The 12,676-nt window shown below is 38.5% G+C and overlaps 1 protein-coding gene across 5 annotated transcripts; it reads left to right on the top strand.

Moving 5' to 3' along the window:
- Window positions 1–609: 609 nt before the first annotated feature.
- Window positions 610–11,160, top strand: arnt (aryl hydrocarbon receptor nuclear translocator). 5 transcript variants are annotated; one of them, XM_011485336.3, is made up of 21 exons: window positions 611–800; window positions 930–950; window positions 1,583–1,676; window positions 1,814–1,852; window positions 2,594–2,644; window positions 3,478–3,691; window positions 4,608–4,821; window positions 4,936–5,038; window positions 5,286–5,351; window positions 5,525–5,610; window positions 5,712–5,788; window positions 6,325–6,459; window positions 6,554–6,628; window positions 6,835–6,986; window positions 7,190–7,312; window positions 7,858–7,939; window positions 8,474–8,646; window positions 8,967–9,168; window positions 9,270–9,450; window positions 9,525–9,652; window positions 9,742–11,160. In XM_011485336.3, exons 2-21 carry the CDS (start codon window positions 932–934, stop codon window positions 9,823–9,825), a joined length of 2,298 nt encoding a protein of 765 aa, XP_011483638.1. In that variant the 5' UTR covers window positions 611–800; window positions 930–931; the 3' UTR covers window positions 9,826–11,160. The 5 variants fall into 5 exon arrangements, with proteins under 5 accessions (XP_011483637.1, XP_011483638.1, XP_020565895.1 ...); XM_011485335.3 differs by having other exon boundaries at window positions 610–950; window positions 9,273–9,450; XM_020710236.2 differs by having other exon boundaries at window positions 611–950.
- Window positions 11,161–12,676: the final 1,516 nt, after the last annotated feature.

Genomic DNA, 12,676 nt, shown 5'->3' on the forward strand with positions numbered 1-12,676 from the left:
AACTGAACCAACGTGTCAGAATTCAACTTTTTCACTTCCCTTTTTATAGGTATTCCATAACGCTTTGAGTAAAGACATTAACCAGTTTTTGAAAATAAATTAACACTTTAATTTGACAATTAATCAACTTAAAAATTGATCGATATTTTCGATTGAAGAGTGCATTTCTCAGGATCACCTTTGCCATGCAAATGACAAAAAAGAGGAACAGAAACACTTTAAAAAATACAGGGAAGTAACTGTACTCAAAAGAAAAATGTTTTAACGTTATTTGTTTAATTTATAATACACATTTCTGTTGGAAGAGGTAGCAACAAAGTTGTGTGCCAATTAAGCTTATTTTGTGACTAATAATCAAGAACTTTCCAATATGTGTCTTCAGTCAGAAAATAATTTCAATCTAGATAAAAATGTAGATATTGAAACAGCACAAATTATATATATTAGTTCCCTTCAAAATAAAAAAGGAAAATACTAAAAAAATAAAAAAGTCTATAGTTTATCGTTGTATTCATCGAGAGTTGTTTCCTTGGTCTCTTCGCATGGGAAAAAAATAGTTTCCTGGCAAATGACGTCATGAACAGATACCTGCGCAGTGTCCAATAGGAAGAGAGGAAACGCGCATAGTTAGAGCTATCACAGCTAGAAACGACATCTTAGGCAGGGGGGTTTAAACGGGGAGAAAGCAAATAAAAAGGGAGCCGCGTAGGTAAATAATTAGTTTTATCCGCGTATTATTCCCACAACCGCTTAAATGTAACACAAGCCATGGATTGAAGCCTTTGTAACCGAAAGTGAAAGTGCGTAAGATTTTTGCACAACTTAGCCTACTACAGCTAGCTTAGTTAGGGGGAGGGGCATAGGGTAGATTTTTTTGTGTAAATATCTTTGCGTAACTTAAAGTTATTTGTTTATGTTATTTCACACAGACATGACCTCTTCGAATCAAGGTAAGCTACCTTAAAGATTGTAGTGACTGTTAATTTATTATTAGTATGCAGCTGTTGCTTGTTTACCAACCATTTCTTTACTGGAAACTGTCTTTTCGATAGCGTGACAGCATTTGCTAAGTTAGCTTAGCATTAAGCTAATGCTCCACTAAGCACTGCTTCTCTTGTGACATAAATCGTATTAAATAACGGAGGATTTTTGTTTTGTTTACCGTTTTAAAGAGTTTTACACCATTTCCTCTTTCTTTGGAGAAGAAAAGTTAACAATGCTAACGCTACTAGTAAGTTAGCCGTCTGACAGGCTAAATCTGGATAACAACAGCGGCCAGATGTTATGTTGTTAATTGTTTGGGTTGTAGTTTTGTTCTGGTTCGTGTCTATCGCTGATTACAATCACAGGGCTGTTGTTTATTTCGAGTACCTTTTTTTCTCCCCCTTTTTTAAACATTCCCGTACTCAGGCTGTGTGATCAAAAACACTTAAAGTTAAACTTAGCACATCCGAGTTTTTGTCTGGCACTTTTGTACTGGTCGCGGTGAGCTGTACAGTAGTGTGTTTTAGCACTTTAGACTCAGCAGGAAATCATCGGTCCTCCCTGCCACATTGTCTTTCTGTGTGCGTGGTATTAATAGAGTTGACAGATCCAAATCTGGGCATGGGAGCAAGTGGGACACAAGCAAGTGGTGGAACTGTTGTACCGAAAGGAACCAACAAAAGACGAATTACGTAAGTTTGGATTCCCGATATGACTTTAGCAGATGTGGGAAATTCTTGCTGACTGCTCTGTTTTCTTTCTTAATAGTCGCAATCAGATCTGCGGTGGGTAATATTGCAAGTAGTAATTTTAACTCTTTATGTTCCAGGTCAGACTTTGAGGATGATGAAGGGAGCAAGTTGTTCAGGTATTTTCCTCTTTTTGAGCAGTTTTATTTTAAGTATTTCGTTTGCCATTTATTAACATTTTCTGCAGTTAATTAAATCTGCTTTCATTTAATTTACTGTTCCGAATTTTCAAAAACATGCTGAATGTGTTTGGAGAAATGGGTAGAGATGCAGCAAGTCTGATGCTTTTAAGTTCATTCCAAACATGCAACAGACTCTGTCTTTACTGCAAATATAAGGAGTGGCACAGAGAAAGTATTGTTAAAAATAAGTTTATGTTTGAAGAAAAACACAAGGGTTATGGTTCCTGCTGATGGATAATAACATTTGTAGTAATGAAAAGGGATAGTTTTGTAAAAACTACAAAGTAAGCTAAAGCTAGTTCAAATGTTCAGTCCCAGTGTAATGTCAGGTTTTGAAAATATCAAGTTTTTGCAGCATATATATGGATACTCTGGACATTTGTTGTGTTTCAGAGAGCGTATTCAAAAGCTTTCTTAAACTATCATGTTAATAAACTTTCTTTTTCAATAACTATCTTTAGGTGGGATAATAATTGATTAGTTGATTTTAAAAGCAAAGTGTTTCCCGGTTTTCAATTGAATCTGTTACTTAATAAATACATAACAAAATACATAATAAATTCTACAATTTTTTAATGAAATTGATGAGCTGCATTTTTGTGTAACCAAGGCAATATCTGCATGTTTTGACTAAACTGATCTTGAAAATAACAATGTTTTCATTTTTTCTGTCTTCAGAGGTGATGATGACACAGGAGGCTCCAGCAATGACAAAGAGCGCTTTGCCAGGTAGGAAGAACCTGGAGGAGGCATTACTCCAAGAGCACTGAGCACAGAGAATGGGAGGATGTTAATATAAGACCTGCCCATACTCTACTTCTTCACAATATTGAAATTTGTCCTAGACTTTATTATGGTTAACACCATTGAGCCTTTGTTTTAGAAGGCTGGTTTCATTTCCAGGTTTGAAGAAGATCAGAGTTTTGCAGATAAGGAAAAACTTGCCAGGTATGGCATGTAGAGCCAAGGACGAGGGCTCCCTTTCCTTTGCCTGTGTCATATGTGTAGTGAATGCTATGTTCATTTACTATCCTACTCCACAGGGATCCTGGCAAAATAGCATTTTGACTGCACACAATTTAGACATACAATTTGGCATTCTTTGTGCTTGCTTTGATGCCTGCCAGAAAGCAGCTGGTTATCCTTCTCTTCATAGGCTCATGTGCCACTAACTGCACTGCTCAGTGTGTCAGGGACATTGTTCTTTGTAAACTGGTAAATCTTTTCCTCTGAGCAATCGTTCGTTTTCTCTATTTTGTCTCCCACCTCAGGACAGCTGAAGGGTCTTTCTCTTTCTGCACTTGCTCTCCTTTCTCACTCAATTTGGCATAAACAGGCCAACCTTTCTTATCATTTTATGGACCATAGTTTGCATATTATTTTTGAATTTCCACGTTTTCTCTCACCGTCCCTCATTTTCAGCTACTTTTCCTGATTTGCCGACCTGCATCAAAACATTGATTCTGAACTCTACTCCATGTTGCCCACTGCTCTCCCTTTTCCCCCCCATCTCAACCCTTCCTCTTATCTCCATTTCTTCCACCCTCGTTCCTTCATTCCAGGGAGAATCACAGTGAGATTGAGAGGAGGCGGCGGAACAAGATGACTGCCTACATTACAGAATTGTCAGATATGGTTCCCACATGCAGCGCGCTAGCACGAAAACCGGACAAGCTAACCATCCTGCGAATGGCCGTTTCTCATATGAAGTCTTTGAGAGGAAGTGGAAATACCAATGCTGATGGATCCTACAAGCCGTCCTTTCTCACTGATCAGGTCAGCATTGCATAAGAAACATTCAACTGAGAACAGATCTAAAGTATTAGCTAAGACTACTTAATGCAGAGTTGAGTGCCATTCAGTTCTATATACAGGAACATCTAAGAACATGTAGAATATGATTAAAAGGTTTGCTTTGTCATGCTTTTCGATAAATGAAGTTTCTATTTCAAATAGAATAGCCACAAATATATTAAAATGTTTCAAGACTTATTTCTTTTAGCTTTGATTATTAAGGATTGCAGGTAATGCAAAATTAAAATTTAATGTCTCAGAAAATTAAAATATTGGGGGTGGCAAATTTCGTAAGCTCTTGTGATGTTGCATCTTAATAGGCTAAAAATCCTCAAAACACCTTTTTATTTAGACTTAATTCCATAAATATATTATAAATAAACAGATAAATTCAGATAAGTATGAAGTTAAGGACACTTTTAAGATGCTGGAAAGGCTTTAACATTTTTCTGGAACCTGATTGAGAAGTTCTGGAATTTTCACTGAGAGGAGAAACGTGAATCCTGTAACCTGATTGTTGGCTCCTCGCTAATCTTCCCTTTCTGTTTCCACAGACTAGCATTGATTTATAATTTGTATACTAAATTGTATGTTTTTTTAAACGGAAGTTTCAAGTTTTTTTTTTATTATTTATTTTTTTAATTTGTTAGAAGAACCTATAAATTCTCTTTTGTGCCTCCAGCGTATATTCAAATATATGTAAAGTAAAAACAAGTCCCTGTTGACACCCTGATGCACACAGTGGTTTACACTTCACCCAGGTCAACTTTGAATATAGAAGACTATAGTTTCTCAGATTTAACTATTTTGTATTTACATGAAATGAAGGAAAACATGTTGAATGGTCATTTTCTCTGAAAAATGAGCGTATTCTTACGTGTTTATTCTGTTTCAACAGGAACTAAAACATCTAATCCTGGAAGCTGCTGATGGCTTCCTGTTTGTTGTGTCCTGTGAGACCGGTCGCATTGTTTATGTCTCGGATTCTGTGACACCGGTCCTGAACCAGCTACAGTCTGAATGGCTCGGCTCATCCCTTTACGATCAGCTCCACCCAGAAGACACAGAAAAGCTCAGGGAGCAGCTCTCCACTGCAGAGAATAACAGCACAGGTATCAGCAATCGACAGACTGAAGCCTCTGTGGAGGAGGCTATAGATGGAAATCTGGTGCAAAAGAGAAATATCCAAATTTAGCTTTAAAGTTTTGTGTTATTTGCGTATCAAGGGAGAATGTTGGACTTGAAGACTGGTACTGTGAAGAAGGAGAGTCAGCAGCCATCAGCGAAAATGAGCATGGGAGCCCGGCGATCTTTCATCTGCAGAATGAGGTGAGAATTTCATCAGAGCTAATTATCCAGCTCATTCTTCCTGAATATATCACTTTGGACAAGTGGGTCATCTTTTGAAGTTCTTTATACAAAACCTTTAAGCTTTGATTTTCGATGTCCATTTCAAACATTCTGCCTTTCTTTTTGTTGAGTCCAATTAAAAGAAGTCTCTTTCTTTCTGAGATCTTGAGCGATTCATTAAATATTCCCTTTTATACCTTTGTTTTTTTGCTGTGCCTCTTTTCAGATGTGGAACATGCCCTGTGGAGCCAGTGTCGATGAATAGACTCGGCTTTCTAAGAAACAGAAACCGGTAATTTAAACAAAACTTTTTTCTTCTTATCAAAAATCAATGAAAACGTTGCCGGCATAAGCGCTAAATGAAAAATAAAAACTCAGCCGGATTCACTGAACTGTTTTATTGTTACCACAGTTGTGAGGTCAATCAAATGAAGTCCTTCTTTCCAAATACTTTCTTCTCGCCAGAACTGGTTTGGGTACGGCCAAGGATGGAGAGCCTCAGTATGTAGTGGTCCACTGTACAGGATACATCAAGTCTTGGCCTCCTGCTGGTGAGGCCTTTAGCCCCCAAAAGTTCAAATACACCATTTAATTTGCTTTGCTTATTAAACACCTTGGGTGAATTTAACTTAAAGGAATAATCATTTTTCAGGTGTGTCTTTAGCGGACGATGAAGCGGACAATAATCAGGGGAGTCGCTACTGCCTTGTTGCCATTGGAAGATTACAGGTATGGCAAAGCTCAATAAATGAAAAGTCAGAACTTACTAGTCGTTACATTTCTTTTATTGCATAAAGTGTGGCAGAAAGGCAAATGAAATGTTTTTTATGGCTGTGAAACAGTAGACGTCTGGTCTCAACTGACAAAATATTCCAAGAATTGACGTTGATCTAATAGAATTGTCCCAAATCAACAGTTCAGTCATTTTACTGCAGGTATAGATCAACAAATATGTGAACAAACAGTAATTGGTAGTGTTAAGAGGCTGTTTCTTGTAGGTTAGGTAGATTATTGCTGTTTTTTTGTTTTTGTTTTTTGCATAGCAGCTGCAGTTTTTTTTTATTAAGTAGCTGCTGGGATTCATTCATTTTAAGTCGACCTTTTGCTCTTGTGTTGCTTTGTAACAGCACTGCAAAAAGACATTTCAAAGTAATTATAATCAGATTTTATTTTATTTTATTCATCTTTATTTGGGCCATTTTCAATTTTAATTACAATCTAATAATGATTATTTATTTATATATATTTTCTCTTTTGTTCTTAAGGTTACATGTTGTCCTGGGGAGACGGACCCTAATAGTCTCAGTGTTCCGGTGGAGTTCATTTCTCGCCATAACTGCCTGGGCATTTTCACCTTCGTAGACCATCGTTGCCAGTCTGCTGTTGGGTATCAGCCCCAGGTAACAAAAGCGGGATCGGTAGTCCTCCTAAAGCATTCTGGCACAAATCGTTTTTTGGTCATGCAGGGTCATTGACACTGGTTTCTTTTTTCAGGACTTATTGGGGAAGAATATTCTGGAGTTTGCCCATCCTGAAGATCAAGGGTTGCTAAGAGACAGCTTCCAACAGGCAAGTGCTTGGGAATAATGTCAACACATTACACATTCTCTAATTGTTGTTATTGAGAAATAACTTGGTACTTTTAGAATTAAGTATTTTAAATTCAGGCAAAAGTGGTGTTTAAAAGTCAAATAATAGCAATTTTCAGTGGTTTAATGAAGATGAAGGCAGTGTAAAGATGGTTTGTTTACTTATTTGTGATTGCATGTCTTCAGGTGGTGAAACTAAAAGGCCAAGTTCTGTCAGTGATGTTTCGGTTCCGCTCCAAATCAAGGGAATGGATCTGGATGAGAACCAGCTCCTTCACTTTCCAGAACCCTTTTTCAGAGGAAATTGAGTATATCATCTGTACAAATGTCAATGTGAAGTGAGTCGCATTTGCATCCTCTTTTATGAAGCAATAGCAGTTGTGCGATGTGACCGCATTGTGTCATTTGTCTAGACGCACACAATTTACCTTTAGTTCCTCTTGCACTTCAACTGCAACTCCTTTTTATTAAACCACACGCTTATTATCACTCTCTTCCAAACACTTCTCCTCTGCACCCGACAATGATTGTGGGGAAGTAGAAACTCAACCCAGGATCCTCACACCCCCACCCCCTCCCCAGGGGCTTCGATGCCCCCCTCCTTAGGCCAGAGCAGCCCAAATGGCCGTCCTGCTGTGCTCAGCCCAGGTCAATTAGCCAACAGGTGAGCTCAGACCCGAGGGACTGCGCCTCCTGCACGGGAGAACAGGGTCTGCTTCTTCATGGGACATTAGGAGTGTTTCTAGGAGACTACAGTCCTTCTCAGTGCTTCCCACAGAATCAGGTTATACTTGTGGTGGATACATTAAGGCTGCCAATAAAGTTTTCTGGCACCCTGCCCAAGTCGTAACATTGTGTGGGAAACTCTGCTTCTGGTTTTAGCTTTTTTTATTCAACACTGGGTAACTTCCACTCCTTTGTTTTCATGCAATAACACCTCCAAACTAAATGGGAGACTGTGGCATCGAAACATTTCTATAACTGGTTTTAAACATAGTCTTTTGCGTAGTTGGTGTAGCATGCTGGCTTTATCAATGCCAAACTCGCCTTTCTCTCACTCCTGTACTCTGGTGTTGCCATGGTGATCGGTGGTGGCTTGAGTCCTTTCTCTGTCCAGGTGTTTTGGATTTTGCCCTCACCAGTGAAGGACACAATGGAAATAAGTCTATTTTTAGTGGACCTCAAAGCAGCTATTGTTTGCTTTTTCAGACAGTTGCAACAGCAGCAGGCAGACCTGGAGGGAGGCGGGACCAGAGACGCACTGTACGAAGCCGGTCCAATCATTCCACAGGTAAGTGGATGCTTTTGGAAAGGGATTTGTTCATTTCAGTTATTTACGTTTTATATTTTTCTTTATTAACTAATGATTCTTAATGAACAGTTATTATAAAATATATTTTCACTCTCAAAAATGTATTTCTATCCTCTTACTTGGGGCACTCTTATATATTCTTACACACTTATACTCTTAACTACAAATCCTTTGCAGTTCAACCCTAAATACTGCAGAGTAATGCAAAAGTGAACCATTTGTCTACACACCAGATTCTGTATCAAAGAACGACACATAACTTGTTCCACATCCTAAAAAGCATTCATGAAGACTGAAGTTGAGTTTAATGTTGATCTGATTTAAATGCTACTTTGTTCAGACTCAGGGGAAAGGAATATCCTGTGATTGAACACATGAGGCAGTAGGAGTATGTATGTAGTTTACTGTTTATGTTTAGGTGTACAACACAGATTCATCCATAACGGTGGACGTTTTCAGACATTTCATGTTTGAGTTTGACTTGACGTTCCTATTATAACGACTCATCTTCAGATGCCAGTAACGCCAGCAGGTCCAGACCACAACAAAAGCCTTGAAAAGTCAGAGCTCTACCCCCCAATGTTCCAAAGTCCAGACCCCACAAAGGCCATGTCAACCACCTCAGCACTCAACACTCAGATCTACGCAAACAACTTTCCAGCTGCTCGTTCCAATGACGCTTACAGGTACGGAGTCTGTTGTGCACACCTTTTTTTTTTAAAGAAAGTTCTTTAGCAAGTTTTCTGTTCTGTGACTTTTCTATTGAGAGAGGCTGAAGCACTATAAGCAACTTCTTACCTTAATGAATGTCTACTAGTATGTTTTTGGTGGCTGGTTCTGGTGGTTAATATGCAATCACACACTGCTCCTCCTTCCATGTTTACAAATGTCTCAGTAAGTTTCCATAGTTTCTTCCTCAGTGAATGATCAGGCACCATTTGATGTTTGGTTTGTTTTTAAGGGGGATTTTGATGGCTTATTGCCTTCTCTATACAATGTGTTTTAGGCCAATCAGTATGCCTCAACAGATGGCCCAACAAACACAGTCAGCACCGTCTGGCCACACAGCAGGACAGCTGTTGGCTCAGATGTCACGTCAAAATGGATCCTCTGTGAACCCATCCAGCGCTTGTAATCCTCTGCACGGAAGCACCACAGCAGGATGGGCTGGAGCTGGAGCCAGTGTCAGACCGCAGTTTAACAACCAAGTAAGTCTGCATTAAGATGATCTGTCGGACTACGGTAATTTGAATTTTCAACCTGCTATGACGGCTGTCAGAGACCACCTGACTCTTCCTGTTCTATCCAGCAGGTGGCTCCACAAGCAGCAAAAACCATGTCGCCACAGTTTTCTTCCATGGGAGGATTTGGAGGTAATTCCTCTGCCACCTTTGGCCAAATGCCTACAGGTGCTGCTCCAGCTCAAACCAACAACGGAGCAAACTATCCAGACATGACCGCGCGTTCCAGCCTCAGCACCAACGGTTATGGTAGGTAGACAGACAGCTCCAGGATTGTTTCACCCGTCTGAGTTCCTATGATTCAGCTCTGTGCTCTGCTGCAGACGGCTCTCAGTCCGGCGCTCAGTTCCCGTCTCGAGCTGCAGAGGCGGTGTGGCCTCAGTGGCAAGGCCAACAGAGTAATGCAGAGCAGCATCGTCACGCTCAGGACAGCCAGCAAGACATGTTCCCTGTAAGTTATGGAGTCCTTCAGGATCAGTTGGGCTCTTTTAATGTCTTCATTTAAAAATAATCAGCTTTTTTTTCTTCTATCCAATTCAGGATATGTTGTCTATCCTTGACCAGCCAGGCAACTTCAGCAGCAGTGACTTTGGGATTCCCCTCTACCCTCAATACAATGAATAAACTGGTTTGTGTCATGTTTTTCTTTGACTTGATGAATTTTGTCCTCTTCAGATCCACTGCTTTTCTGTTTTCCTGCTTGTAAAAGTATCGTTCTTTTCTTTCTTTGCATTGCTTTCTTGTAAAATTGCACAACTGGATAAAGATGGAGGGAGCTATTACTGCAGATGTATACATGAAAATCAACAAGTTGCTACTGAGTAAATCATTATTTTAGACAACAATTCACCCATCATAAAGAATGCCATAGCCTAACACTGCTCAAACCTCAATAAGTTATGGTAAAAATATGTCATATACAATATATAGATGTTTTAAAACGCACAATCACTCTTGAATAGATTGCACAAAGTCACTCTCCCACACTCTGGAAATTATTCAAGGAAGTGTAGACATACTCCAAATCCTTTGTGTTCTAAATGTGTTTTTCTCAGGCAAAGCTTACCAGAAAATAGTACTTTTTTGCCCCTTTTGCATGTAAACAAACAATTTAGAAATGACAAAACTCTGGAAAAAGCAGGGATTTACATTTGGAATTAGTTTGAACTCGATCAGCACTCCACTTTGGATCAGTTTTAGATCAGCAGCGTATCCCTGCATGACTGGACTGCTTTCATGGAGCACTTCAGCAATTTTAGTTTTCGGATTTGAAATGTATAAATGAAATATAAATCTATATATACATGGGTGAAGTCACCCAAGAATTCTATTTTTCTTTTGCCTTTTGAGAAGAAGTCTGCTCTTTTTTTTTCTGGTGAAAGTTGTACTTGAATCGCAATTTTGTTTGTTTTTGTTTTCTTTGTAAGGAGCTCTCATTTATAAGCAGTAAGCATGAGTGTATGATAAATACAACATAAATGTTGGCCATGGTTCTAGGCTTTCTGTCCCATATAATTTAACTTTTTCTTTTGACCTGATTATCTTGTACATGTAGAGGTTTTTACTTGTTTTATGAAAGAAATATTAAAAAGAAAATCAGCGATAATTAAAAGGCAGGAAATGTGGATCTTTAAAGCCATTTTTGACATTATGGTTTCATTATTTTTTTTTTTTTTTTTTTATTGGACAACCTAATGTTTTATCTCGCTGATTTATGTCTGAAGTATTTGTGCTTGACCTAAGCTTCATCCTCCGGTTAGTATTTTATGGTTTGATCAGGGTATTCAGGATTGAAATGGAAAAAGCAGCATTGAAAACAAAATGGACCTAAAAGAATGTCCCAGTGTATTTTCAGTGTCTTTAACTCTGTGAAATTAGGGCAAGAATTGAACCAACAATTTCATTTTGACAATAACTTTGTGGGATGAATGTTAGTGCTTATACAGCTTCTGATTTTAATGTTCTGAAAGTTACAGATGCTGAATGAAACATTCAAACGCGTAGCTTTATACCTGCCTGTCATTTTCAATAGAATGGTATGGTGGTGATTGTGATTTTATATATATATATATATATATATATATATATATATATATATATATATATATATATATATATATATATATATCTATCTGAGTCCTCTATTCATTTTTTGTGTGTTATAACGCATAGAAACGGATATATAAATGTACTGTATATGTTTATGAAATTTCAAACAAAAGAAATACTTTTTTGTAATAAATTGTTATATCATGAATGAAGGAGTAGAGTTATAATTCAAATTGAGGAGCAGGAGACTGTGATGTCATCTTTTTCTTTTAGTTAATCTTTTAGTTAAGCCTACCCGTATGTTCTTCTTTCCTTGCGATATCTAAGGTTTCCATGTTTAACCGTCCGTCTGCTTTCACAGTCGGACTGATGACAGACAGATTGGCTATGTTGGGGTCAGCTGGTCTTAAAGTGTTTTTTCCGCTTTGACTCCTATTTTTCTTCAGTCCTTACAACCCAAACTCATCCCAGCTATTTGTCTAATTGCCCTCTTTTATATTTAAGTGTAGAAAATTCACCTTCCCCTTGTCGTTTGTGGCTTCAAAATACAAGCAATCTGCACTTTCAGCCAGATCAGTTTTCAACCCCTCTCAAGTGGATTTGCACAGAGTAGAGTATCTTCTTTCCCCCCCAAGTCTGTCTCTTAGGTGTTCTTATAAAAAATTAGGCAGCACAATTATTCACGCTGTGCCCTCACTTTGATTGGATATAATATAACATGTTACTAAATGATAACGTTTAAAAATACGGTCTGTTTTTTGATCTTTTGACCTGTTTTCAGTCTGCATGCTGCTCACCGGTGACGGATCCTGTGACTGTATGTAGGCGTCATCTCATAGAAATGTCTCCTTCAGAGTGGAATCTCAGGAACCCCATGATTGTTACCAAACTCCTCGTTAACTATTCAAGAAGGGCTAACGTGCCAAATGAGGCTCTGCATGTCCACTTGTCTGCCCCATTCTGTCTGTGGTGGAGAATAAAAAATGAAGAATTTGAGGACAACTGAAAGTTTTTTGTGGATTTGTCAGCATGGACCCTCCAGTTACTCCTGTGCCCTGGTCAGACGTGGATGTGGATCTGGGTTTTGCCCTCTTCTTCTTCTTTCTTCTCTGCTTCTTTTTGCTGGTGACGATTGTCCGCTGCGCTCAGCTGGTACTGGACCCTTACGGCGAAGTTTCTCCTTCAACATTCCTAGAAGAGGAAACTGAGGAATCATGACATGGATCCCCTGTGTATGACGGATGATCAGAAAATAAAATTGGAAACGCAAATTCTTTGGACAATTTCTACATTTTTGAATTTTGGTGGAATAGTTGTTGATCACTATCATGCAAGTATATGCGGTGGGGTTTCACGTGTGCTTAAGTGATGTGGTTTTACATTTTCTTAGGATTGTTTATGTTATAAAGTTAATCAATATTGACCT

Source organism: Oryzias latipes, chromosome 16 (genome assembly GCF_002234675.1).
Source record: "Oryzias latipes chromosome 16, ASM223467v1".
In the NCBI taxonomy this organism is placed as follows: Eukaryota; Metazoa; Chordata; class Actinopteri; order Beloniformes; family Adrianichthyidae; genus Oryzias; species Oryzias latipes.

Coding starts and splice junctions, on each gene's coding strand:
- arnt (XM_020710236.2), top strand. CDS start 914: ATGTTATTTCACACAGACATGACCTCTTCGAATCAAG. Junction 3,692..4,607: donor CGTCCTTTCTCACTGATCAG/GTCAGCATTGCA, acceptor CTGTTTCAACAG/GAACTAAAACATCTAATCCT. Junction 7,940..8,473: donor CCGGTCCAATCATTCCACAG/GTAAGTGGATGC, acceptor ACTCATCTTCAG/ATGCCAGTAACGCCAGCAGG.